This window comes from Dermacentor variabilis, chromosome 2 (assembly GCF_050947875.1).
Source record: "Dermacentor variabilis isolate Ectoservices chromosome 2, ASM5094787v1, whole genome shotgun sequence".
NCBI lineage: Eukaryota > Metazoa > Arthropoda > Arachnida > Ixodida > Ixodidae > Dermacentor > Dermacentor variabilis.
In genome coordinates, this window is record NC_134569.1 from 150,911,668 (window position 1) to 150,939,475 (window position 27,808).

The window sequence follows — 27,808 nt, forward strand, 5'->3', positions numbered from 1 at the left end:
CGAGAAATAGATGAAGAAGGGTTCTAAACTTACACTATCTATGCTATTACTCATGGAAGCCGTGGAAAATGTGCGACATGATTATTTTTTTATTTTCGTTAGCTCGAACAAATCAACAAATTAACTATAAGCGAGCAATGTGCTTCCGGTTATCATAATTGGCAGAACAGGCTGACTGTCTAGCATATGTAACAGTAGCCGATGAAGAGCTGCTTAATTCTGGTCGCGAAGAGATAGAGAGAAATAAATTTTATCTGCATCGTGGGGTCCAGAAGGTGGGGCCCTTAGTGCAGGGCTCCAATGACCATGGCGACGTTGCTGGCCTGACGGACCAGTGCCCGCTCAACCAGCGGGTTTCCGTTTCCTAGCAGCGCTTACCAGCTATCCAGGATTGGGATGGGAACATAGGTCGAAACTATCTACAAGTCTTCATGGTATTCATAATTTTGTTATCAAAGGCTGCGCTGTCGCCCTAGTTCCGGTTTTAACGTATTTGTTTTATTTGTCCTTTATGAATGCATTATTCCCTTCTCAGTGAAAAGTTGCGACCGTACTCCCAATGTTTAAGCAGGGAATCATTTGTGACACGAAGAATTACTACCCTTCGTCACACCTTCTTAATTTTTCTTAAGTTCTTGAGATGCTAATGTAAGACCGCTCGCATCATTATTTTAAGGAGAAATTTCAGCCTCACAAAATGATTTTGTCAAAAGGAGACCGGTGGAAACAAACCTTTCATGAGTGCAACAGGCCCATTGCATCTAACCCCAGTACCCGCAGCGGTGGCTTAGCGGCTATGTTGTGGCGCTGCTAAGCACGAGGTCGCGGCATCGAGTCCCGGCCGTGGCGGCTGCATTTCGGTGGCGGTGAAATGCAAAAACGTCCGTGTACCGTGGATTGCGTGCACGTTAAAAAATTGCAGGGGTCAAAATTAACCCGGAGTCAATACGGCGTGGCTCATAATCAGATCGTGGTTCTTGGCACGGAAAACCCGAGTATTTAAATTTAACCATAGTCAGATAGATGCAGTTTATTTCGTTACGCCCAACGCTTTCGAGTAAGCCTTACGCCAAAACACCAAATATTAACTCGGAAGCATTACGGAATATGTACACTTTACAGTGCTTGATTGGAAAGTGACTTGAAAAATCAGTCGAAACTAAGTGAACTTATTTTATGCCTTGTCTTAACAGATTAAATAACTTTAGGTATGACTGAAGGTCCTAACGTTGGCCCACTGCTAATTTAATTTTTATTAATGATTTTTCGTTACTCTTAGAAAACACAAAGACGTTATTGTTTGCTGAAGAGGCAAAATCACAAATACTGAAAGCCTGCATGATTGTCAGCTACTGCAGAACAACGTCCTCTCAGTCGAGTAATGGTGCGTGTGCAAATAAACTTCAACTGAACTTGAAAAATACTTCGGTGATCTCGCTCACCAGAAAGCTTGCTTGCTTAATCTTTTGACTATTATCTTTCTGGCGGGAAAGTACAGTGGGTTTATCGTGTATGGGACCTTGGTGTTGACGTCGGCTGTAGTTTGGATTTTCGCTTGTATGTGTCACAACCTAGCGTCAAGTGTCAACCTAGCGTCAAGTGTTCTTGGTGGGATTTCACGTATAACGAAAAAATGCTTCGAAAACTGTAATGTGGTGTGATACTCCATTGATCATGTCTTGTGTTCGCATCTGTGATGCGTAACTCGCTGTTTCTTGCGTTTAGTGACCTAATTGAAGGAGAGAACTTTTGTACGTATTGTATCTAGAAGGTATATCAGGTGGCGACGGTTCTACAGCTACAGTTGTATTTAGAGGAGTTTCGAGCTTGGAAACGTGTCCGATAGAAGGCTTGCGCGTGGTTTAAATTTCTCGTAACGTACTGATTGGTACGCTTGGCTGTGATGTACTTTTGTCACCGCTAGGTTTTCATGTTTCGTGTGGCAATACGCGCAAGTATAAACACACATTCTACCAGGATTTTATATCCGTTTGTGCAAAGACGAGATTCCAAAACACTTACAATTGATCATACTTTCACGACGACTTATTTAACTGACATTATTGAGAAACCGTGTTTCTTTTATATTTAATGTTTACTGACTGCTTAAAAAGGGCGCTTAAAATCAAAAAGCACCATGGCCTTCAATTTACGTGAAAAAAAGAAACAATCGCTGATGACTACGGTATTCCCCAATGCGAAATGAAATTTTCATTTCGCGATATATTGGCTGGCTCAGACAATCAATTAAAACTAAATTATAGGGTTTTACGTGCCAGAACCACGATCTGATTGAGGCACGCCGTAGTGGAGGAATGAGGAAATTTGGACCACCTAGAGTTCTTTAATGTGCATCTAGATCTAAGTACAAGGATGTTTGCGTATTTTGCCCCCATCGAAATGCGGCCGCCATAGCCGGGATTCGATCCCATGACCTCGCGGACAATCTATCTCGTGCGGCACGTAGGAGCAAAGTGTGGCGCGACTGCCTCGCTAATCGAGAGATCACGAGAGTCAGCACGTGGGTGAAGCGTAGGTGCGATTCACAGTAGCTGCCGCAGACACACCTCCGCTCATGCAAAGCTTTGTTTCCACACATACGACGCGCGCTACTCTAGCGCCATCTCATAGCATTGTCTCCGCAAAGCCCGTCTTGCGCGGCATTGGGCTTTTCATCCTCTTCCTTCGCTTTGCTCCTGGCGCTCGTTTCACGATCCCCGTCTTTCATCCCCAGCCGTGCTCCGCGTTCGCCTTGATCCGTCCCCGTAGTCGTTCGCTCTGTTACAACGGATAACAGCGACGCTCTAAAATGTATTATTGCGATATCAATTTCACTGCAGGCGCAGTCACAGTGTCGTTCCGTATAATGTCCAAGGGCGATAACACCATCACCGCGTGCCGTGTGCTCTGTGTGCGAGTGAAAACGCGCGAGGGGAGCCGACGATCACGACTCAATCTGGCGCGCAAAGAGAGGAGAAACCTGAGAGGAAAGGCGCTGTCTTCCGTTGCGCGAAAGGCCGTGGGGGCCTGGGAAGAGAGGGAGAAGTGGCGAGGCAATGTTCGACAGTAACAGCGTATTTCGCGCGAGAGGGGAACCGACGATCGCTGCTTAATCTCGCGCGCGCAAGGGAAGAAAGCGAGGAAACAGCGAAAGGGAAGGGGGGGGCGGCGTTCGGGTCCGGCAGCAACAGCGTACTACGGGGCCGCGCGCGTCCTCTCTTGAAAACGATCAGCAGACGGTTCAAACCTTTGGGTGTGCTGAGTTCTCGCTGCTCAGTTTGCCTTGAAGCGATAGACAGCACGAAGGTCACTTCGCTCGCTCCTGCTGCCGCAATTCTTCACGCCAGCGTTTTGACAGCGAGTGTCCGCGGTCACCGAGTGGAATGTGTTACGAGTGCTTGTGCACGCTGACACAAAGTTTGTTCATTTAGTTAATAAGCGAATGTTTCCAAGGGTATACGAGATAAAGATAATATCCTTGCTTCGTATAGCCGCCTACCAATGTGCTATCGCAATCGATGCTTCGCCTTTCAAACGAGATTGCGACTTTTTTATGACATCGGGCACTGTCGAGAAGGCCACTCGGCTGTTGATAGGCACGGAAATAAACCGTCCAACTCTCTAACAGCGCCGGTCAACCTTTGCAGGTTGATTTCTAAAAAAAGGCCTACATTACCCGTAGGAGAAACTGCAGTATCTAGAAAACAAAATGAATACACGCACTAATTACCTCTTCAGTTATGCACTCTATCACATATGCGACAAATTCAACATTGATGCCGAGCAGTGGTAACGCCATGACTGCTTAGCAAAAATCATTAGAAGCGCCATTTTTCACACACCGGTCCTTGAAATGAGCTACCAGATACGTTGGCGTTAAGGCTGACAGTTCCCTAACAGCGCCTGTCTAGCGGTTGAAATACATTAGCGTTATTCGTCAATGTATTTATTCTGCGTGATGTCTTTCCTCTTCTGCTTTCTTTCTTCTATATATATTACAACTGTAATTATTCGCCAATGGTATGCTTAGATGTTCATTTCGCAGCCATACTTGATCACGTGTAAACGTGCGTTTGACAAGAAAAGCGGCACGCTTCCTTTGCCGTAACGCGGGCGGCACTGTTTCGCAGCTTCGGCAATCGGCGCAAACTTTCCATATGCATCTCGATGATCGGCATGCCTAAGGTGCTGCTGCTGGATGAGCCGTACGACAGTGTGGAGACGACATCGCGGAAGCGCATCGCCAAATACATCAACTCTCTGCAGGATGTCGCCAAGATTGCCATCGTGCTCACCTCTCACAGGTGCGTGGCCCGTATGCTCACAGCGCCGACCACTCTCTCTTTAAGTAGACACTCTATAAGAAAGTCAAGTCCAGCTGAATGCTCAGATAAAGGAAACAAAATTGGTAGAAAGGTAACAACTGCTTTATTAACCCTTTATTTGCCCTATTGTAGCATTATACGAGAGATAACTCTTTGAGCATCACAATTATTCTTTGAGCAAGAAAATGTGCTAGTCTTGCTTAAATTAGTATATTTCCAGTTAGTCTCCCTTTAAGCAGATGATCGTATTCGATGAAGTGAATGCACAGCGCACAAGCAGCAAATAGAAACTCACAAAAAGAAGTCATCCTGGCGTTGCGAAAGCGGATGTCTAGCGAAGCTGTTGGAAACCACCGCTACAAGTGCTAAGGGAAGTATCTAATGCTTTATGGGCATTAGCGTAATGGTAGTAGTGTTATTTTAGAGCATTGATAAGAACCACCTTTATGGTTCTGTCACTGTGGAGTTCTGCTGCTGAGCGCAAGGAGACGGCTTCGACTAGCAGCAGCAGAAGCCGTATTCCAAGAACATAAAATACGAACTCGGTCTTATGTATATAAATTTAGGTGCATCGTAAAGAATCCCAGGTGGCAAAAATAAGCTTCAGCTTCAAACCGCTTGAATACGGCGTCTCTGTATTCGACGGGTGATGCTCGGGAAGTTAATGACCGCCAGTCAGTTACCATATTATTGCGATTGCCGTTATGTGGAAACTCCAGGCGCATTTCTGCCGCAATGTCGTTGCCACCGCTAGATCCCGCATAAAGTTCAAGGGCGATAAAGTCGTCGCCGCGCGAATTATGTTGTTTGCGCGAGTGAAAGCGTGCGAGGGTGAGCCGGCGATCGCCGCTCAATCTCTCACGCGCAAGGGAGGGAAGCGGGAAGGAAGGCCGCCGTCTTCCGCCGCGCTCACACCTCCGGAGAAAGGGGAGGGTACGGCCGCATGCTACTGCGGCGGCTGCTGCGAAGCAGCGCGCGTCCGCCCGGGCTGCGCTATATTGAAAGCAATCTGCGACGGGGATAGAGTCCTTCATGCGCTGTGTTTTCGCAGCTTAGCGTTGACGCGAGCTGCAGAACGAATGTCAATTCGCTCGCTGCTGCTGCCACGCTTCCTCAAGCCAGCGTTCTGAGAGCAAGTTTCCGTGGTCATCGAGTGAGATATGTTCATGTTTGCTTGCGTGCATGGCACGATGCTTGTTAATTTAGTTTGTAAGCGAATGTTTATAAGCTTATATAGCTGGGAAAACTACTATCCTCACTTCGTATAGCTCTCTAATAATTTACTATCGCAATGGATGTTTCACCTTTCTGGCGAAACTGCAGCGTTTTTAAAGGCCCTTCGATGCACCATAGTTTGTTGATGTACACAAAAACTCAAATTGTTGTCCATATTATTTTTCTACGGTATGTTCAGCCTATCGGACGTGGAGTTCTTGTGCAACCGCATCACCATCCTGGGGGACGGCAAGCTGCAGTGCCTGGGGTCGCTGGCACACTTGAAGAATAAGTTTGGGAAGGGCTACACCATCACGGTAAAGACGTACCCAGACCGCCAGCAGGACTTCTCCCACCACCAAGACATCGCTAATGCCGTGCGTGCAAACTTCCCCGAGGCGGAGCTCGTGTACAGCTACGAGGTGAGTCTTTACTTTAAGAAAACTGTGAAAGCATCGCTTTGGGAGTGCGTAAGTCAAATACCGTGCTCCAAAACAAAAGAAGAAGCCTTAAGAGGAAGCTTTTGCTCCGGCCCAACTCCGACGCGGCCCATTCGAATACATGTAAAACACAAAAACGCTTTCATGAGCTAACCCCTGGGCCGATCTTTTTGAAATTTTTTGCATTTGAGGGAGAAATGTAACTTATAGTGGCTGTTGGAAGCGCAATCTCGATTTTGGGAATGAATTTTATTACAAGAATTTTCAAAAATTCATAGCTCACAAATTTTCACAAATTCATAGCTCTGCATCAGGAACAGATATCGCGGTTCTGTAAACGGTATCCTTTAGATATCTCAAAGCAGACAACTTTGATATGTCCATTTATATCTGACGTGAATTTCTTACGTTCTGTACAAGGGTGCTGCAAAATCTGTATTTACGTATTGCTCAATTTTGGCAGATTTTAGTCTAACACATTAATCTCGTCCGCTTTAGATGTACTATGAGATGCAGTTCGCAGAATTCTGCTATCATTTCTCCAAGCTGAGTTACAGAGTTGTACACTTGATAGTTTCGTTTTCTGGAAAATTTTGATTTTGCCAATTTTTAGTAAAACATTGACGACCGAAATCGATAACTCGAAGCGAACAGTCACTAGATCTTAAGTTTTTCCTTTAATTGTCACAAACCTCGTCAAATTTGTTGCTGTAGTTGCCGAGAAAAACAAATTTTCATTTAACATGTATTTATATAGGAGCATCGGAGCTAAAGCTTCCTCTTAACATAGACCCTCCCGACTCGTACGCGATAAACGTGATAAGGCGTTTGTTGCAGGTTAATGCCAATGAAATGTGAATTTCATTTCATCTGTGCATTTCTTTTAAATCTCAGAAACGCCGTGTTGTTGCTAGCTGACCTCGATGAAGTCTGGTGTAGAGCTCAATTCGAAAGAAAGCTTTTACATTTAACTTACAAGGGTGATGGTTTGGGCTAGTTGGTTTTCCATGAGACTGTGTGGTGCAGCACTGAGCCGGACAGGGGACACAGAAAGAAACAAGGACAAACGCTTAGTGCCAACTGAAATTTGTGTGAGTGATAGAAGGTGCTATATAGAAGAAACAGAGGGATAACGACATTATATATATATATATATATATATATATATATATATATATATATATATATATATATATATATATGTCGTAAGACGCCGACAGAGAACGGCACCGTGGACAACACGGGGGAAATTGCTTGTATTTACTACCTGAAATAAAGAAATTATAACTCAATGGTATTGAAAGTGGATGAAAAACTTCGCGCAGGTGGGGAACGATCCCACGTCTGATATGAATAATAAAAATCGGGCTCCTCGCTTAAACCCTTTCCTTCTAGTTCATTACATAACCAGGGTCTCGAATCCGGCAACATTCATGCCTTCTGGTAGCACATGCGCGTTTATTGACCAGGTGCCTTCAACCCAAAAGATCACGTAGTCGTGGCTCCGGTGGCAGAAAGGACGTTCCACATCCACCACCACGGTTTGTGAGTGGTGGCGCTGGCTAACACTGCCAGTATTAGTTCTAGTAGTAATACATATACCACAGAAAGTGGATGGGAAGACGGCGCCGCGGTAGCTCAATTGATAGATCATCGCAGACGTAATGCAAAGACGGGGGATCATTACCCTCCTGCGGGAAGTTTCTTTCATCCACTTTCAATTCCTTTAATTTATAATTAATTTATAATTTTCAATCAGTAAGTACGAGTAATTTCCCCTGTGTTGTCGACGGTGTCCTTGTTGGCTGCCTATGATAGGATTAATAAAAATTGGGCCTCTCTTCTGTTAACTCCCTTTTCGATAATTATGTATATATATATATATATATATATATATATATATATATATATATATATATATATATATATATATATATATATATATATATATATATATATATATATGCTAACTTAACTTATGCATGGGCATAAGTAAGCCATCCAAGCTTCACGAGCCATCTAGCCGATTCAATGATTATGCGCGTTCGATCGTCCCTGTGTGTGAGCCTGTGCGTGAAGATTGCTGTTGTGTGCAGGTAGTTGTGTATCGAAACCCCTTGAAATGTGGCGCATGCAACGTGGGTCAGACAGGAGCTGTCTGGTCGATTGTCTCCGTGAACATGCGAATAATGTTAAGAATGGAAAATAAGGTTTGTTAGCACTGCATTGCAGCGCATGCGGATTTACCCTTCTGGTTGGAAAAACAAAAGCAATTTTCACACAGGGGCGATCGAATAGGTAACACAGATAACATCATGATGCATGGTTTCTATACAGCGTTCTGAATATTTGGCTGCGCGCGGTCAAAAAAGATTTTGCACTCACCGCTGCACTGTTCTTGCTCAAATTTCGCAGAACGATCGCATTTTGTTGTCGACTTCGTTTAGTATAAGGCTTGGCACGATTAGTCGCCTGTTATTTAAAGGGCCCCTGAAACGGTTCGGACAAATTTTGTGAACGCGTAGGGTACAGCTTAAGTAGAACATGCGCACCACAATTTAAGTGAAGTGTTACGTATTAATGGAGCTACAAGCGATTACAAGTTACCCTCCTCCCTAGCCATGCTTTTCCTGCTCAACTCGTTCGCCGAGCGATCGGGGCTAAGCTCCGCCTTCACTGGCTCTGTGTCACGATGCGACGTCACATCGTCCACTTCCGGTTGTTTTGGAGCCCGCCCTCGACCGCGAGAAACCTCTCCGCTAGCCGGTTGGCCGTCGACCCCAAGCGAAAGCTATCGAAGCAGCGTGCGTTGCAAGCATTCTGTCGTAGCACCGAACGTGTCTGGTATTCCGGTAATCACACATTACCTGAATATCTCGACGGAACGGAGGAGGCATAAACTCAAGCTGATGAAGGAACTTTAGCGTAGACGTACGTGAGCTGCCGGATACGGGTGCCTGCCTCCACGGTCTAGGCACCCGTTGGCGCAGAGCTTAACCAGCCAAAGAAAGAGCTAATATTGCTCTAACCAAGTGTAAAATATTTTAAACATTTACAAAAACAACGTGTGAACGATTACACTCCTGCGAAAAATTTACACCAGCAGCAAAGAAGAATATATTTTGTTACTGCTACTGTGTGTGGTTGAGCTCTATGCCACCAGGTGGCTGCACCGTGCAGACCATTCACAGTTGCTCTTCCGTTCCTCACCTCAAACGACACGCAAGGGGACACGGCCAGGCCCTGTCCCCTTGCGCTTGAGTTTACCCTAATACCGGACTCGCGAAACGCTATTGCGTTAGTAATCTTCTGGTGCAAAGTGACGGCCACAATCGCACAAATCCTGGCGCCGATCGGATAGTGGCAGTCCGAGGCGCTGCAGCCAGTGAGCTCGTGTACTGGCTTGCAGAGGGACACGATGTCGCAGCTTGACATATTGCCAGTCCCTACTTCTGCAGTCCACAACGCACCAAAGTAGAATCAAAGCGCTCGCGAAAAGACAAACCGATACTGACGGCGGAGCTCTCGTCAAAAACGGAGCACGTTGTAACGCAAGCAGACGATACTTGCTGTGTGCCGGAAGTGCTTAAGTGTACTGAAAAATTGTTCTTGTGCATTCTCTCTATGTTACTTTCTTTTTATAAAAACAAATTAACTAACATCCCAACTATTACGACCATCATTTCTTTACCATAAAGTTGGAAAAATTATCGATCACGCGCCCTGGTCAGCCAATCGGATAGGTCGCCCCACTGACGTCATATGGGTGATTTCGGTCATATGGGTAGGGGCGGCTTAAAATTCCGCCGAGCAGTGTGGTGAGATCCGCAGCGATGTGCATTTTTAAAACCTTATAATAAATTACACGCTTTACGCAGAACACTTAGATGTGTCAGTTAATGATCCGAATGGCCTACTCTAACGATTCAGTACGTTTGTAGAAAATCGTCAAAATCGTTTCAGGGTCCCTTTAAGACAAATATGAGAAACTGTTTTCGCCTATGGAAAAAATGACATCTGAAAATCCGGCCCTGGCACAGACCTATGTTGCCACCTGCCGACAGCAGCAGGAAGGAGCTGCTTCGCAGATGAAACGGCATCTTGAAATCGGCCGCTTACGCGGCAGCACTTCCCCAACCAACTGGTCCGAGATGTCAAGGATTTTGACAGCGTCTGCTCAGGCCTAGTTAAATTTTTATCGCTAAACACAGACTCAATTGTATCCTAAATGTGCCAAAAACAGATCTTTGCAAGTTTCTAGAATTTTCGCTTCGACGTAAACGCCTCAATTCAGATTACACATTTACAACTGCGACGTAGCACAGATGTACCGGCCCTGGGTTACTCACGCAAGATTAACGAAACTAAACTTATTCCTGTTTAATTTATTTATATAAACTTATTTACTGTTTCTCTATAGTGGTTCCCTTAATTAAGCTGCACTGATGGGCTAGGTGATAATTAATGACTTGGTTATTTAGCGGCGCACTTAAAAAAAATCGTGGACAAAAAAATTAAGATCAGGGCATGCAGCAAGTGCCAAATTTCTTTAGTGCTTCCTTTATATGTGTGTGTGCGTGCACGTGTCTGTGTTTTGTTCAAGTGCGCTACTTTTAACTAAGCTATATTTCGAGGGAAAACGAGAAATGTTAGCAGCGATGCATAGAAAGATTTTAAAGCGTGTTGCGCAATTAAGGCATAAAAACCACGTAGTAAAGTTTCGTGTTATGCCTGTGCAGACGCGTTATTAAAGCTTTTACAATGTTTTCGCGCTGTCTTGAAAAAACTACACGCGGTATGAATTCTATATTCGGAGAGAATTGGCAGAGAATTGTGGGGTGTATACCGGAAGCTTCAGAAGCACATTTTATGAAGCTCGCTGGAAGTTCGCCAAGTGTCCTGAAGGTGCTCAACGTTCCACAATTTGACATTCTGAGCGAATAAGGGGCATAGTATGCCTGATTCGTGGGTGATGTTATGAGAGCGTCAGTTTATTGTATGGGATTCACGAAAAACGACTCGAAAAAGGTGCTCGATGGCGTTATATGGTCGTTATCAGATATGTGATTCCCCGTGTCCTGGAGAACTCTGCGTCAGACTAATTAGTTCATGGTTGGTGAAAACATGGAGGTATATAAAGTTTAACGCGTGGTGAAACGTTAGCGCTTCTTCTTTAACTATTAACATTAGGAAATAAATACTAAACCCTCAATTTCTCCATATATTCACGTGTTATACGAGGTTCGTAGTCGGTTTCTGCGGTGTTTTTCGGGGAATTAAATGAAGCATAACATGTGCAAACGTCGTCCAAATAAGGGGAATGCTACGGGTAATGTGTAGGCGAAGTACAGAGTATATGTGTTAATTACAGTCTTTGTAATAACTTACGTATCCAAGTGCTCCGGAACGCCACAGGAATGTTTAACGAATAGAGCAGAACTTAGCCCACTGTACCGTGGGAACTGCAAGTGCCACCACGAACGAATTTTCGAAAGGAGCGGTGGTGGTGGTGGCGAAGGGGTGGACGATATAGCCACTGAACATCCGAAGGTAAATGCCTGTTGTTGAATTCTAGCCATTGTAAAAAATTGCTTCAGCGGGAGCTTGAAAGCGGGAGTAAGCAGTTATTCGCTGTTTCCCGCGGTCTCAGAATAATTGTCATCATCATCAGCCTAGTTACGCCCACTGCAGGGCAAAGGCCTCTCCCATACTTCTCCAACTACCCCGATCTTGTACTAATTGTGGCCATGTTGTCCCTGCAAACGTCTTAATGTCATCCGCCCACCTAACTTTCTGCCGCCCCCTGCTACGCCTCCCTTCCCTTGGAATCCAGTCCGTAACCCTTAGTGACCATCGGTTATCTTCCCTCCTCATTACATGTCCGGCCCATGCCCATTTCTTTTTCTTGATTTCAACTAAGATGTCGTTTACCCGCGTTTGTTGCCTCACCCAATCTGCTCTTTTCTTATCCCTTAACGTCACACCCATCATTCTTCTTTCCATAGCTCGTTGCGTCGTCCTCAATTTCAGCAGAACCCTTTTCGTAAGCCTCCAGGTTTCTGCCCCATATGTGAGTACTGGTAACACACAGCTGTTATACACTTTCCTTTTGAGGGATAGTGGCAACCTGCTGTTCATGATTTGGGAATGCCTGCCAAACGCACCCCAGCCCATTCTTATTCTTCTGGTTATTTCAGTCTCATGATCCGGATCCGTGGTCACTACCTGCCCTAAGTAGATGTATTCCCTTACCACTTCCAGTGCTTCGCTACCTATCGTAAACTGCTGTTCTCTTCCGAGACTGTTAAACAATACTTTAGTTTTCTGCAGATTAATTTTCAGACCCACCCTTCTGCTTTGCCTCTCCAGGTCAGTGAGCATGCATTGCAATTGGTCTCCTGAGTTACTAAGCAAGGCAATATCATCAGCGAATCGCAAGTTGCTAAGGTATTCTCCATCAACTTTTATCCCCAATTCTTCCCACTCCAGGCCTCTGAATACCTCCTGTAAACATGCTGTGAATAGCATTGGAGATATTGTATCTCCCTGTCTGACGCCTTTCTTTATAGGGATTTTGTTGCTTTCTTTGTGGAGGACTACGGTGGCTGTGGAGCCGCTATAGATATCTTCCAGTATCTTTACAGATGGCTCATCTACACCCTGATTCCGTAATGCCTCCATGACTGCTGAGGTTTCGACTGAATCAAACGCTTTCTCGTAATCAATGAAAGTTATATATAAGGGTTGGTTATATTCTGCACATTTCTATATCACCTGATTGATAGTGTGAATATGGTCTATTGTTGAGTAGCCTTTACGGAATCCTGCCTGGTCCTTTGGTTGACAGAAGTCTAAGGTGCTCCTGATTCTATTTGCGATTACCTTAGTAAATACTTTGTAGGCAACGGACAGTAAGCTGATCGGTCTATAATTTTTCAAGTCTTTGGCGTCCCCTTTCTTATGGATTAGAATTATGTTAGCGTTCTTCCAAGATTCCGGTACGCTCGAGGTTATGAGGCATTGCGTATACAGGGTGGCCAGTTTCTCTAGAACAATCTGACCACCATCCTTCAACAAATCTGCTGTTACCTGATCCTCCCCAGCTGCCTTCCCCCTTTGCATAGCTCCTAAGGCTTTCTTTACTTCTTCTGGCGTTACCTGTGGGATTTCGAATTCCTCTAGGCTATTCTCTCTTCCACTATCGTCGTGGGTGCCACTGGTACTGTATAAATCTCTATAGAAATCCTCAGCCACTTGAACTATCTCATCCATATTAGTAACGATACTGCCGGCTTTGTCTCTTAACGCACACATCTGATTCTTGCCTATTCCTAGTTTCTTCTTCACTGTTTTTAGGCTTCCTCCGTTCCTGAGAGCCTGTTCAATTCTATCCATATTATAGTTCCTGATGTCCGCTGTCTTACGCTTGTTCATTAACTTAGAAAGTTCTGCCAGTTCTATTCTAGCTGCAGGGTTAGATGCTTTCATACATTGGCGTTTCTTGATCAGATCTTTCGTCTCCTGCGATAGCTTACTGGTTTCCTGTCTAACGGCGTTACCACCGACTTCTATTGCGCACTCCTTAATGATGCCCATGAGATAGTCGTTCATTGCTTCAACACTAAGGTCCTCTTCCTGAGTTAAAGCCGAATACCTGTTCTGTAGCTTGATCCGGAATTCATCTAGTTTACCTCTTACCGCCAACTCATTGATTGGCTTCTTGTGTACCAGTTTCTTCCGTTCCCTCCTCAAGTCTAGGCTAATTCGAGTTCTTGCCATCCTATGGTCACTGCAGCGTACCTTGCCGAGTACGTCTACATCTTGTATGATGCCAGGGTTCGCGCAGAGTATGAAGTCGATTTCATTTCTAGTCTCACCATTCGGGCTCCTCCACGTCCTTTTTCGGCTAACCCGCTTGCGGAAAAAGGTGTTCATTATCCGCATATTATTCTGTTCTGCAAACTCTACTAATAATTCTCCTCTGCTATTCCTAGAGCCTATGCCATATTCCCCCACTGACTTGTCTCCAGCCTGCTTCTTGCCTACCTTGGCATTGAAGTCGCCCATCAGTATAGTGTATTTTGTTTTGACTTTACCCATCGCCGATTCCACGTCTTCATAAAAGCTTTCGACTTCCTGGTCATCATGACTGCATGTAGGGGCATAGACTTGTACCACCTTCAATTTGTACCTCTTATTAAGTTTCACAACAAGACCTGCCACCCTCTCGTTAATGCTATAGAATTCCTGTATGTTACCAGCTATTTCCTTATTAATCAGGAATCCGACTCCTAGTTTTCGTCTCTCCGCTAAGCCCCGGTAACACAGTACATGCCCGCTTTTTAGCACTGTATATGCTTCTTTTGTCCTGCTAACCTCACTGAGCCCTATTATATCCCATTTACTACCCTCTAATTCCTCCAATAACACTGCTAGACTCGCCTCACTAGATAGCGTTCTAACGTTAAACGTTGCGAGGTTCAGATTCCAATGGCGGCCTGTCCGGAGCCAGGTATTCTTAGCACCCTCTGCAGCGTCACAGATCTGACCGCCGCCGTGGTCAGTTGCTTCGCGGCTGCTGGGGACTGAGGGCCGGGGTTTGATTGTTGTATTCATATAGGAGGTTGTGGCCAAGTACTGCACCAGGGTGGCCAATCCTGCTCTGGTGAGAGAGTGCGTTACCGGTTCTGGTCACCAGGATCAGGCCGCACTCCAGGCCTGTTTGTGCAATTTTTTCAACACACGGTTTTTTTTTGTATTTTTCGGTGGAGAATTGCGCGGCACCGGGATTTGAATCACGGTCCTCTTGCACTGGAGACGGATACTCTACCGTCCCCGCAGGAGTTAAATTAAAAATTGAATTATGGGGTTTTGCGTGACAAAACCACTTTCTGATTTTGCACGCCGTAGTGGAGGACTCCGAAAATTTCGACCACCTGGGGTTCTTTAACGTGCACCTAATTCTAAGTACACGGGTGTTTTCGCATTTCGCCCCCATCGAAATGCGGCCGCCATGGCCGGGGTCCGATCCCGCGACCTCGTGCTCAGCAGTCCAACACCATAACCACTGAGCAACCACGGCGGGTCCCGCAGGAGTTGTACGCCTCATTTAACCTACAGTGGTGCCCTATTTGATCAGTCAAGCTGGACCAATCTGAGGTCGGTTATACCGCATGGATGGCACTCGGCTAGAGAACCTGGTATTTATGACCATATCCAGTACATGCCATCAAATTCCTATACAATGGAAATGGGGGCCCATATTACACGTTGTGTATGAAACTTTTTAAAAACATTTCTGGTCTAATTACAATCATTGCAAGTAATTTCTCAATACTCGATCGTTGCCCGCCTATTGTCATGCGTTCCGCGAGGAACGATATGCACCTTGGTGTACCTCGGTGAACTAACCGACCGACTTGATAATAAGGGGGGAAGGGAATGTGGAGTGTCCGCAAAGTTCACGTGTGCAAGTACTCCGGAACTTGATAAGTGTGTTTTGCGAACAGCGCAACATTTAGTTTAGTCCACCTTCCAATAGCTGACATCGAGACGAAATTTCTTATAAAGGAGGAGGAGGGGGGTACATTATAACAAAGGTGCATGCATAGTTAAATGTGTCTTCATCAATTACAGCCTTTATGATTACAGCCGTTGTAAGTTATCCAGTGCTCGAACTGTTATGCGGCTGTCTCCGGTATGTTTCCCAATGTTCCGAGAACACTACCACACGCAGTGTTCATACTTGGTGATAATTGGGGGCGTGTCATGTGCCATGTGTAGCAAAACATTAACTTTCCTGGAATAATTAGGAGCTTTAGAAATAATCACTGAGCCGTCGTTTTCTCCCTGTTATCATGCGTTATGTGAGACGCCTGCGGTGTATTCGATGAACTAAGCGAGATGGTGCGCAAACTAGCAATTTAGATTAGAGCTGTTAGCTCGAGAATCATCCTGTCTGTATGTGCGTGTTTCTTCGTGCGTGTCTGTTGAAGGGCTACATAGCGCATCTTCGAATAGGTGAACGTACCTGTAGCATTCTTCAAATGATTATGGTGTATTTTGTTCCACTTATCCATCATGTTTGTGAAATAGTGATAGCTGGGTAGGTGTGTTAGGCTACAGAAAGCACGGCCCAGTTCTCGTCGCGATGGCTTGCTCAGGACGGCCAGGTGATTTCTCCGTCTGCAGTGACAAAATAAGTTCAAGTGACGGTGTCTGCTTGGTTGTGTGACAAGGTTCCAACCCACTTTATTACCAATAGAGAGGCCACCTTGGGCACAACGCCCAGTCGTGAGATTTCGAGCCCTTACATAAGCGCACTTTGCCACAGTAACACCTGCAAAACAATTACAGTAGAAATGTCAGGTGCCCTCCAAACCAGGTTCATATATAGGATGAAAATTTTGTTTAGAGTGTTTTTTTGCTTTGCGATATGATTTATATGTATAATCCAAGGAAGTTTCGCCGTAGGCGTCGCCGTCGCCGCCTACATGATATTCCGTATAAAGTCCAAGTGCGATAACGGCAGCGTGCCGTATGCTGTGTTTACAAGTGAAAGCGTGCGATGATAAACGGAAAAGCATGGCGGTTCGATGTCGAGCACGCAAGGGAGAATGGCGCGGAGGAAGCGTGCCGTCTTCCATCGCGCGCAGGCAGCAGGGGAGCGTTCAACTCCGGCGGCGGCTGCATACGGCACGGCTGGGTATGGCCGCGTGGCCTCGAACTTTAAAGCGGTCTGCGGTAGCTACAGAGTCTAGGCGCGTCGAGGGATGATGGCTTCGTGTAGCTTGTGTTCTCGCCGCTTAGTTGCTGAAGCGAGATGCAGCGCGAAGGGAAATTCGCTCACTGTTGCTGCTGCTCTTCCTCACGCCAGCGTATTGAGAGCGAGCGTTTGACGTCATTGAGTGAGATGTGTTCATGTCTGCAATGTGCGCGCATAACACCATGCTTATTACAGCAAAACTAATTTTTACAACCTTAGACGGCCAATAAACATATTATCGTTACTTAGTATAGCTGTCTAATAATTTCCTACTGCAATCGATGCTTAACCTGCAGGCGTAAACTGAGACATTCTATTTTAATGGGCTACATGGTTTTTCGAGTGACGACGCTCTATCAGATGTTGAGTGCCTGGTGAACGCCAGAACCATTGTCCACTATAGAGCACAATTTAAAGCCAAATAAACTACAATGAAACAGACTCAGTCAGCATTGACAAGAAGTGTAGATATACGTTTACGCACCAATGACAATGACATTTTAGGCTTCCTAAAATGCCTAATTTCAGATCCTGTAGATGTATATCAGCCAGATTGCAAAACATTACGCAGTGATGTATACGACCGGCTGTGTGACGAAAAGCTCGCAAAAATAATTGTCTGATGCCCGAACTGAAAAAAAAAATGAGCCGTTCCACTTTGTGAAGGTTGATAACCAGCGAAGCTCTTTAGCACACGGCACAGACATGACATAGAATTTTGAACAACGGTACGAACTTATTTATTGTTCTGATCGGTGGTGATCGTGATGACAGGTATTCGCACACATTCTCGCATCACCTCTGTTATTAAATGCGTCCGTCACATAAGACAATGAATGGCTCATACACCCTTAAAGGGACCCTGAAACGATTTTGAACATTTCTACAAACGTACCGAGTCCTTAGAGTAGGTGCTTCTGATCATTATTTGCATCTAAGTGCTCCGCGTAAAACGAGTAATTTATTATGAGGTTTTAAAAATGTACATCACTGCCAATGCCGCACATCGCTCGGTTGAATTTTAAGCCGCCCCTACCCATTTGACGTGACTTGCCCCAATGACGTTAGTAGGGCTAGTTATCCGATCGGCTGCGAGGGCGCGTCATCAATAACCTTTCCATCCTTATGGTGAACAAATGTTGTTCTTAATAGTTGGAATATTAGGTAATTTGTTTCTATAGAAAGAAAGTAACAGAAAGAGAATGCACAATAAAAATTTCGCACTACACTTAAGTACTTCCGGCTCACAGCAAGCGTCATCTGCGTCTGTTACAACGTGCTCCATTTTGACCAGAACTCCGCAGTCAGAGTCGGTCTCAGCCTTTTCGCGAGCACTATGATTCGACTTTGTTGCGTTGTGACATCGTGTCCCTCTGCAAGGCAGCGACGAGCGGAGTCGCTGCAGAGCATCGGACTGTCACTATCCGATTGGCCTCAGGATTTGCGCGTTTTGCACTGTTTCGCAGTCATTTTACACCGGAAGATAACTACCACAACAGTGTTTCGCGAGCCTAGAATTGGGGTAAACGCAAGCGCAAGCGGACAGGGCCTGGCCGTTTGACCCTGCCGTTTCACGGGATGAGCAGAAGCAGAAACATGAAAGGTCTGCATGGTGCAGCCACCTGGTGGCAGAGAGCTCAACCAAACACCATAGCAGTAACGAAGTGTATTCTTTGCTGCTGGTGTAACTTTTTCGCAGAAGCATAGTTGTCAAAACGTTGTTTTGTAAATGTTTAAAATGATTTACACTTGGTTAGAGCAATATTAGCTCTTTGTTCGGCTGGTTAAGCTCTGCGCCAACGGGTGGCTGGATCGTGCAGACCGAACAGGCAGCTTACGTGCACCTGCGTTAACGTTCCTTCATCAGCTTGAGTTTATGCTTCCAGTCATCCGTCGAAATGCCCAGCCCGCCTATGGTTACCGGAATACCAGACACTTTGGCGCTACACAGAATGCTCGCAACGCACCATGCTTCATAGCTGTGGCTTGGGGTCGACTGCCAAGCAGCTGGCGGAGAGGATGGAGAAGCTTCGCGTGCTCGCTCCAAGAGAACCGGAAGTAGACGACACGACGTGCCATCATGACGCAGAACCAGTGAAGGCGGAACTTATCCCGATCACTCGATGAACTAGTTGATGAGAAAATGCATGGTATGGAGGAGGGTAACTTGTGATCGTCCGTAGCTCTCCTAATATGAAACGCTTCACACAAACTGTGGTGCAAACGATTAATATTAGCTGTATCCTACAGGTCTATAAAATTTTCCGGGACTGTTTAGAGGCCACTTAAGGAATGGTTCCTACCACCGTAAATAACAAAAAAAATGGAGGACTCTTAAGCTTCGCCTTCAAGAGTGGAACGCGACAGCGTTCCCGTCGACCCACCACGTGGTGTAAGACAATGCGCTACGGCGCAGCGATCACTTACTAGGTGCCCAGCATCGGACTTTGCGCCCACCAATCACGCCGTGAGCGTCGAGCAACGCAGCGTTCGGCGAGGCAGCGAAACGTGCGCCTCAGCAAGCGGAACGAACCGAAGAACTCGGTGTCTCGGAGGGGGAAACGATGTACGCCAGCCAAACGCCGTGATCGGCACTTGCAGAGATATAGACAGAGAGTGATCTAAAGAAAGGAAGGACGCTTGATTCTGCAACCCGTGAGGGAGTAGGGCGAAGCGTCGTCAGGGGAGAGAGAGTCCGCGGCGCGACGCGCCTCGCACCGGTCCCCACAAAGTCCCTATGCGCGCGTGGCGCGCCACCTGTCGGGGCAGCGCCGTACATCGAGAGGAGGGGGTCTTCATTGTTTGCCGCAAGATGGCTCTGCGTGTGCGGAAAGCGCAGCAGAAATGTAGCGGAAATGCACTTCGCTACTCGTGCAATTAACTGCGACTTCTGTAAGTTACATGTTCATAATTACCGATATACACCGCAGTATAACTTTCTACGGCTCGTTTCTAAGGCAACACCGCATTCACTAGAAGCGCTTTTGTACCGCTTTGAAGCATCGAACTCGTGGCTGAGTGGTGGCGTCTCCGTCTCACACTCCGGAGGCCCTGTTTCCACCCAGCCAACCTTGAAAGTTGTTTTTATTCATGAAGTGCCTCCCGGTATTTATCGCTCACAGCCAACACCACCGACGCCGACGACACCGGCTTTTCTGCGACACGAGCTGCTTAATGTTGTCGCGTTAAAAATTAACGCGGCCTCCCCATTACGACTACAGAAGAGAAATTAAATTCTACGCAGGAAGCGTAGAATTTCGTTTGACGATTTCAGGTGGTGAGCGGCAACGCAGCCAGCTGTGAAAAAAGACGCCGATGCTCGAGCGATGATAGTTAGTGATGATGACGACGATAGCTTCCTCTTGCCAATGAATGGCTCATGCCCCTTTAACGGGACACTAAAGGTAAATGCTAAGCCGACGTGGACTGTTTAACCATCATTCCAGAAACCTCGCAACGCTTTTTTCGTGCCAAGAAGACTTGGTTCACGTGAGAATTGCATCTGAACGGTCCGAATAGCTTTTTCCGATTTGAAATCACCCGCCACCCAATCGGGGGAGTGGTGACGTTGCATACGCCATCACCACCCTTTCCTGCCGTCAGTGAGTAAAACGGCATCCGAGAGACGGCGGTACCGAGCCAAGAAGAGCGGTGGATTCGCCGCAGCAGCTGCTTTTTGATCAAGTTGCGTAGACCGTTCGAGCATCCCGCGACATCCCATGGAAGTTGAATTCTCTGCTACTTGCCATTTGTGCGACTTTCGCGAGCCAGTAAAACCAGCACAGCACTACGCGATAATGAAAATACTGAAACGCGAAACCATGCGCGGCCCATAGTCGAGCGAAAACGAAATCATTCGACCGACCGCGTCGTTGTCAAGAGCAATTTCGATAAATTCTTGCTTCCTGAATATGAAATAGAACTGGGCAAGAAGCAGTTTATATCGTCTTATAGTACAATACAAGGATGTTTTTTGCAACGGATGGTTCAGTACTAGGGACAGAATTTAACTGAGGAGTGCTTTCGTCACCGGGCGAGTACTTGAATGTCCCGGGGGAGTCTCTAATCATGACCTGCATTTACATCAATTTGTCGGCTATTGAGGCTCTGTTCGCGATAATAATGACGCCTTAGAGATTCTCGTGCACTAATCCATCACTGTATCTTGACTTAATATTTGCCTTTAGTGTCCCTTTAAGCACTCAGCGGCAACGGAGCCAGTGTGGAAGGAGACGACGACGATGAACGCGTCAGCAGTGGCACGAGCGTGTTCGCGCGATTGCACCGAGGTGCTCCAACGAGCTAGTTCGCGGGTTGTTCGCGGGTGACGGTAATGGCCTAGCCACATGCAGCTTCGCTGTAAAAAACATTAATAATATATGGGGTTTTACGTGCCAAAACCACTTTCTGATTATGAGGCACGCCGTAGTGGGGGACTCCAGAAATTTTGACCACCTGGGGTTCTTTAACGTGAACCTAAATCTAAGTACACGGGTGTTTTCGCATTTCGCCCCCATCGAAATGCGGCAAACAGAAAACGCCGCCATTACCATTCTCCTGAAGTAACGTAGGACCCTGAACGATAAACCTTGAACCGAGAAAACAGCGCTTGTCCTGTTATCCTCCTCCTAGTGTTACCATCATAGTTCCGCACTCATTTCAAATATACCACAAGACGCGGACATGCAGGGGACGAATTCGCTAAACGTGTTGCTCCTAAGTGATGTTTGCTACTGGTCAGCCGCTATCGCTAATGTTTCAGGATTGGCTGGAATGCTCCCTTAGAAACAATTCTCGCCTAAATTTTTTTTGTTAATATATATGGGCCCAACCCTGCTCCTCAACTTGACTCTCCAATATTAGGCTTAAGTGGCCCCCGCTGAGCGCTGAAAAGCTAAGAAACCTCGTGTAGTGGTTTTAGCACAGAAACCATCATGGCGGCATTTGCGTCCCGTCCGTGAATTACCAGGTGTAGGTGTCATCTGCTGAGGTGCTACATAAAGGCTCTAAGTAATAAAATTACACAACTGCCAACCCTGAACCTTTGCCGCGATTGATTCAATTCATATGCAGGGTCCTCAACGTTAAGGTTCCACCCTGTAACAACCAGGAAGGGCTAACAGTATGCGAAAATAAATAAATAAACAAATAAATAACTAAATAAATAAATAAATAAATAGTATTATTAAAAAGCACTATGCTAACTACGCAAATACTGCATTGACAAATACCTGGACAGAGGAGGCCAGCCACTTTTGGGCTCAAGAAGCCTGGTCTAATAATAAAGTTTATTTCTCTCTCTCTCTACCATGTTACATACCGCCATTGTTGTATGTATATATAGTATATGTTACCTAATATGTTTATGGGTAACTTATAGGTAGTTAATATACTTGTATATACTAAATTGAAGACACTAGAATTAGAGGGCAACGTTTTTATATTACTTCTAGAGCGTTTGCGTTCCGAGAAATTCATGAGCAATTATGGCGTTGAATGCGGACTGATTTCACATTCAAAGGCCAGAGTCCCGACATAAAAATAAACATCGCCGAAAAAGTCAAAATGAAGCTTGGAACTAATAATACGCCACAAATTAGCGTAAGGTTATGTACTGAGTCGCAATAATTAAGGCGTACTTAGCGAAAAAATTCCCGAACGAAACACTGACGCGCTTTTAAAGGTTGGCGTTACTAAACAATAACTGTGGGACGATGCTGGTGTTATAAAAATAAAGTAATGTAAACGTTTAGTAAAGGACTTTATGTAACAGTAATAAGGTAATAAATCTCGTTGAGGTGACAGAGGTGACATCAAGGTGGCTCAACAGCGGTTGACATGAAAGAAAAAAATATTCCGGGGTAGCTTCTCTTCCCTTTCGTATAGCCAACATGGAAAAACACGGGACAAAACCGCACATGGTCCACTAATGCGGCTCATAGATTTTTGTCCTCTTTCGATGTCAACCACCGCGGTGGACTCGTCTGTCTTTCTTGCGTAATAACGGCACCGCTGTTGAAGTCCTGCACACTGGTCACTCGTGCAGGGCCTGCTCGAGTTTCGAATGTCTCCCGTGCAAATGCTGTGGAGCGAAATGTTCGCGAACATGGCTCGGGTGAAGAAGCGCTTCAAGCTGCACGACTTCTTCATCACGGACACGTCGCTGGAGCAGATCTTCCTCAGCGTGACGCGGAAAGAGGCCAGCGAAGCAGCAGCCAAGGCGGTCAAGGCAAAGGCGCACCACAAGTCGAAGATCGCCTCTAGGCTTGGACTTTGATTTCAGATCTGTGTAGTACACCGTGTACGAGTTCAATACGTGTTACCATCATTTCAGTACTAACGCCGGTGTGCGTGTTCATCAGCGTTCTTTACTGATTTCTCCGACTCTTGCGAATTCTGCGGGACCCTTCTGATCGCTCAGCTGTAAACAGTTCTCTGGCAGCAGTGTGATGCGCTCTGGTCTCGTTAGTGTTGATAAGCTGAATTGAATTCTGGCGTTTCACGTGCCGAAACCACGAGTTGATTACGAGGCGCACCGTAGTGTGGGACTCCGGGTTAATTTTGACCGCCAGGGGATTAGTAACGTGCCCCCATGCATGTGACGCCGGCGTTATCGCATTTCGCCCCCGTCGAAATGCGGCCGCCGAAGCCGGTATTTGATCCCGCGACTGCGTGTTTAGCAGCGCAAAACCATAGCCGCTAAGCCACCGCGACGGGTGTTGGCAAAGCGACGTCAAGAAGCCACGTCAGCTTCAGCAGCTTCGGGCCCAAGGAACTTACGCAGGCGCATTACCGCTGCGTAAGCGGCCTTGAAAAGACAGGAGCTGCAGTATTTAATTTCCATTTGTTGATGGCACATATCCACAATGCGGGATCCACCAAGATTCGGGTGATACTGGAAAAAAATTCACTTAGTTTTGACAAAGAAAGAGCAGGAAAAATTTGGTAATGAAAGGGACAAATCAAATGACTCGAAACTAACAATGTAATAACAATTCAACAGAACCGCTTTCAAATAATGAAATCCTTAGAACTGCTGAGCCCTCATCCCTGCGACAGCTTTCCATTGTTTCCCAAAAGTTGCAAAGGTAGGTTGTGAGAGGGAATAGATGCTGTCCAAAGATTTAGCAAAAAAGCCCTGCCCGTGTAGTTTTAGATATCACCCTCAGGCTGAAACACGCACATTGACAAAAACACGGAAACCTAAATCACGAATAAGGACGTCTATGCCCGCCCGATACGTAGATAAACCATTTGAGCCACCGAAAGGAGTGTTGCTTCATTCGACATTACATAACAGCACCACCTAATATAAAGCTCATAACATGTAAGGACATGCTTCACGGTTACCTAAGTGCTAGCGCTCGCAGCCAGCTCGGCCAAGCTGAGTTTAGAACCGCATATCTGCAAACAAAAAACAAAGTACTAAGGAAGACAGACAAGCATATCGCTGTTGAGAGTCCTTGTCTGTCTTCCTTAGTCCTTTGTTTTTTTCAGTTCAGACGTTCAAAAGAGCTGTGTACAAACCAGACTAGTTAAATACTATTCCAGCATGGTTTCTTCGCTGCCGCACCTTCACAACAGTGCCATTGCATGCGAAAACATCCAAGGGTGGCGGACTCGCCCATTCATGAAAAAGGGCGACTTCTTTTCCACTTGTAACATGATGGGTGCACTGGAAATGGCGATGACCAGTTTCCTACTGTTAACGTGCTTGGTGCACCAAGAGTAAAAGATGAATGCACTTGCAACGCTCATGCTGGAATCAATGATAAGGGAAGCTTAAGTAAAGTACAATTTAGTGATGACAGGCGTGTGCACAAAGAAGCACGACACGTAGCAAGCAACATTTTAACGGATTCTGTTTTACCTCTTGTGCCGGAGTGGGACAGTTCTGAAGCATTGGCTAAGAATGGGCACACCCCCAGTGGCACATGCCGAATGACCACATCAAAAAAGTAAATTGAAGAATTCATGAAATATAATTAGCCATTCTATAACCAGATCCGCGTGTTTTAGATATGCCCGTATGTGTATATATATATATATATATATATATATATATATATATATATATATATATATTGGACGAGACTCCTGGCCGCGGCACGTTGCACGTTATAAAGTGTTACGTCTCATCATGGCCATGGGTATTAATTCAACGTTTACCACGCAGCGTTAACGCCGCCTGTTGACAGGTCAACAAACGATCCCTCCATCTGAACCTGACAACCTGAACTAATTGGTGAAAAGGACCAACATCGAATGTTACCGTGGAAACAACTTTGCTCTCGGATTCCGATGTTGTTTAATATGCGTGGACGAATTTACAACATTGAAGGCGGAGCTTGGCGGAATGGTGCGATATCATGGGCGGGATATGGCTACCAATTCGACGATTGCGGTTGGCCGCGACGCAGTCATCAGATTCCCTGGTCCAGACACCTAGGGAAGACGAAGGTATTAAAACGGAGACCATTGGTACAGTGAGAGGTGCTGACGTGTTCTGATGTTAACTCGGACGTTTAATATGCTCCTGCATGGAGTGGGCTCCCGTATCTGGAGCCAGCGTAAATGATGTAAAATAAATCCTTTTTCCTTTATGCCTGCTGATGGACGTATTCGTCGCTGGGCTTGGTGTATTCGTGGTCCAAACGCCACCTCGAGCCGCAACAAGAACCCGAGGCGGCCAAAAATAATATGGTGGCACTTAATACCCAAGAATTTTATTTTTCTTAATGCTTCCGGACTGCAGCAGCAGAAGCACCTATAACGGCCAAGAAATCCTGAGAGGGGTTGAAAAGAAAGCTGCGCTTTAAGAAGAATTTATGGGTAATCACGCCTACAGTTGCAAGACAGTCATGCATATTTTACGTGTTATAAATATGTCACCAATATTTTTGAGTAAAGTTACGCATACTCTTCCAATCGGCAACACCGTTCACGAGTGCACGTACACAGGTGTCACAAAGTCGGTCCATACGAAGCGTCTTGTTCAGTTTGCCATTGCACTCTTTTCTCCGAATAGAGACCGAGTGACAGCACGGCGCGAAATCCTGGCGCTTCGCTTACCTGGACATTTAGGTTTAAAAAAACGTATAGGAGAAAAAAGTTTCTGGTAGTATCAATGCAATATCGTCGTCGCGAACGCGAGGCAGGCCGAGGTAGAACGTAGAAAACTGGAACGGGCTGGGACATAGAAACAGACACTCCAAATGACCAGTTCAAACAGTTGCAGCAACGTAACAAGACAAAGTTCTACAAAGCTAATATAGAAGAAATACTCTATTTGAACGTCTAGTAACGCGAACGTGTGACAAACTGTGGCAAAATTCTGAACTCCTAGATGCCACAGAAACGATGCCGTTGTGTACAAGTGATATGTATCTCATGTGCGCGCAGAAAGTTCTAGTATGTCTTTTCGGGAGTTGTTCGTATTGGTAAGTCGCTTGATGTTGCTCTGTCCTTCATCATGGGGGCGCCCCGGCGCTTCACGGGCTCCCTTGGCATACGCACCAGTGTCTCTTGCATGGCGCGCTTCCTATCCTCGCTTGTCACGAGGCCGGGGCTCTCGCTGGGCGCTAATTGGTATTGCTGCCTAACGTCAATGTGACAGGGCACAAGTTCAGCACCCACCACGAAAAGTGACATGAAGGCTGCAGCAATGGCAAGCTGCAACGTTGTACGGTGGCCACCAAGCAGCGCTGGACTCATCTGGGCCAAGGTATCGCCCAATCGGCTGAAGGCGAGACCCACGGAGACACAAAGGCAGCGGGTCATGGCCGGGTACGCGACGACGGCTATGATGAGATAGAACGTAAAGGACGTGGTTCCACTTGCGCGCATTATAATTACGAGCGAATCGCGCATCGCAGTCTGCTCCTGTAGGTCAGTGGCCAGGATGGTCAGTGTTACGGCAAAGACGAGTGCGGAGGTGCTCACGGTGTTCCTGATGCCGAAGGTAGCAATGAACAGCGCCGAGACCACGAGCACAATGAAGGACACGATGAAACTTAGCGTGGTTGTGATTTCCCCGACGGGTCGAAGGCGTAGCTTATCGCAGTCCACATATAACACATGGTAATGGTGCAAGCTCTGATTCGTGGGCTGCAGATACCGCTGCTATTTATAGCCTCCCGACTACGAGCCTTAATCGCCGCTGCCTGAGCTGCCATGAGATCTCGGCAGTGCTCCGGGGAGACCTTGTTTATACTTGCCGCACGCAAAGCGATGCGCTCGGCTTCTTTGACGTTGCCGGTCTCCAAAAGCCAGCTGGGTGACTCATCGACGGTGTAATAAAGTAGCAGTAGAAGGCACGTTGGAACCATAAGTATCAGCTGCAGCGTCGCCCATCCTGCCTTCACGAGTTGAGCGGTAAACAGCGTGATCGGTGATAGCATCAATGCAGATAGCGCGATCACGATTATGTAATCAGGATATTTTTCAATCGGCGACACTTCATAAATCAGCCCGTACATAGGTGCCACGAGGGCACTCGTAGAGGCTGACACGACGGCACGCACACCCACGAAGAACTGGAAGTCATTCGGCACGGCACTAGCGGTGCCCGATATGAGGACTACGGGTACGGTGAAGAAGAGTACCGCCTTGCGACCGACGCTGTCCGCGAGCGCTCCGACTGCGGGCAGCGTGGCCATGCTGGCAGCCGCGTACACGAGCCTCGCGACATCGATGAGCCAGCGCCTGTCGCACACTAGGTTCCAGTGGCTGACGATGTTGTTCCCGTACTGGTCGAGGTCGAACTCCCACGATGCGCAAGGCACGATGCGAGCCGCATGGCCACCGCCCGGGGGGTCGCGCATTGTACAGTGGCTGTGCTCGCCTTTCTCGTCCACCGGTATGGCCAGCTGTTTCCACTCGTCCACGCTGAGGTTCTTCATGGAATCGGGCCGCCTGCACCAGTGATCCATTACGCCAGCTGTTAGCCTGAAGCTCTCGTAGTGCAGCCCGTAGTTGTACAGTGCGATGACTGCGCCGAATATGTGTAGCATTTGGTAGGCGCCGTACCCATACGGCACCTGCTTCCCTAACCGCTTCGGCGC

At 46.5% G+C, this 27,808-nt stretch overlaps 1 protein-coding gene across 1 annotated transcript in view; it reads left to right on the plus strand.

Annotated features, from left to right (window-relative positions):
• Positions 1 to 27,808, plus strand: part of LOC142570492 (uncharacterized) — a 37,251-nt gene that overhangs the window by 3,947 nt on the left and 5,496 nt on the right. Inside the window, exons 3-4 of the mRNA XM_075678874.1 lie at positions 4,131 to 4,304; positions 5,740 to 5,962. Of these exons, the coding sequence (XP_075534989.1) occupies positions 4,131 to 4,304; positions 5,740 to 5,962 (397 nt within the window). The remainder of the gene's footprint in view (positions 1 to 4,130; positions 4,305 to 5,739; positions 5,963 to 27,808) is intronic.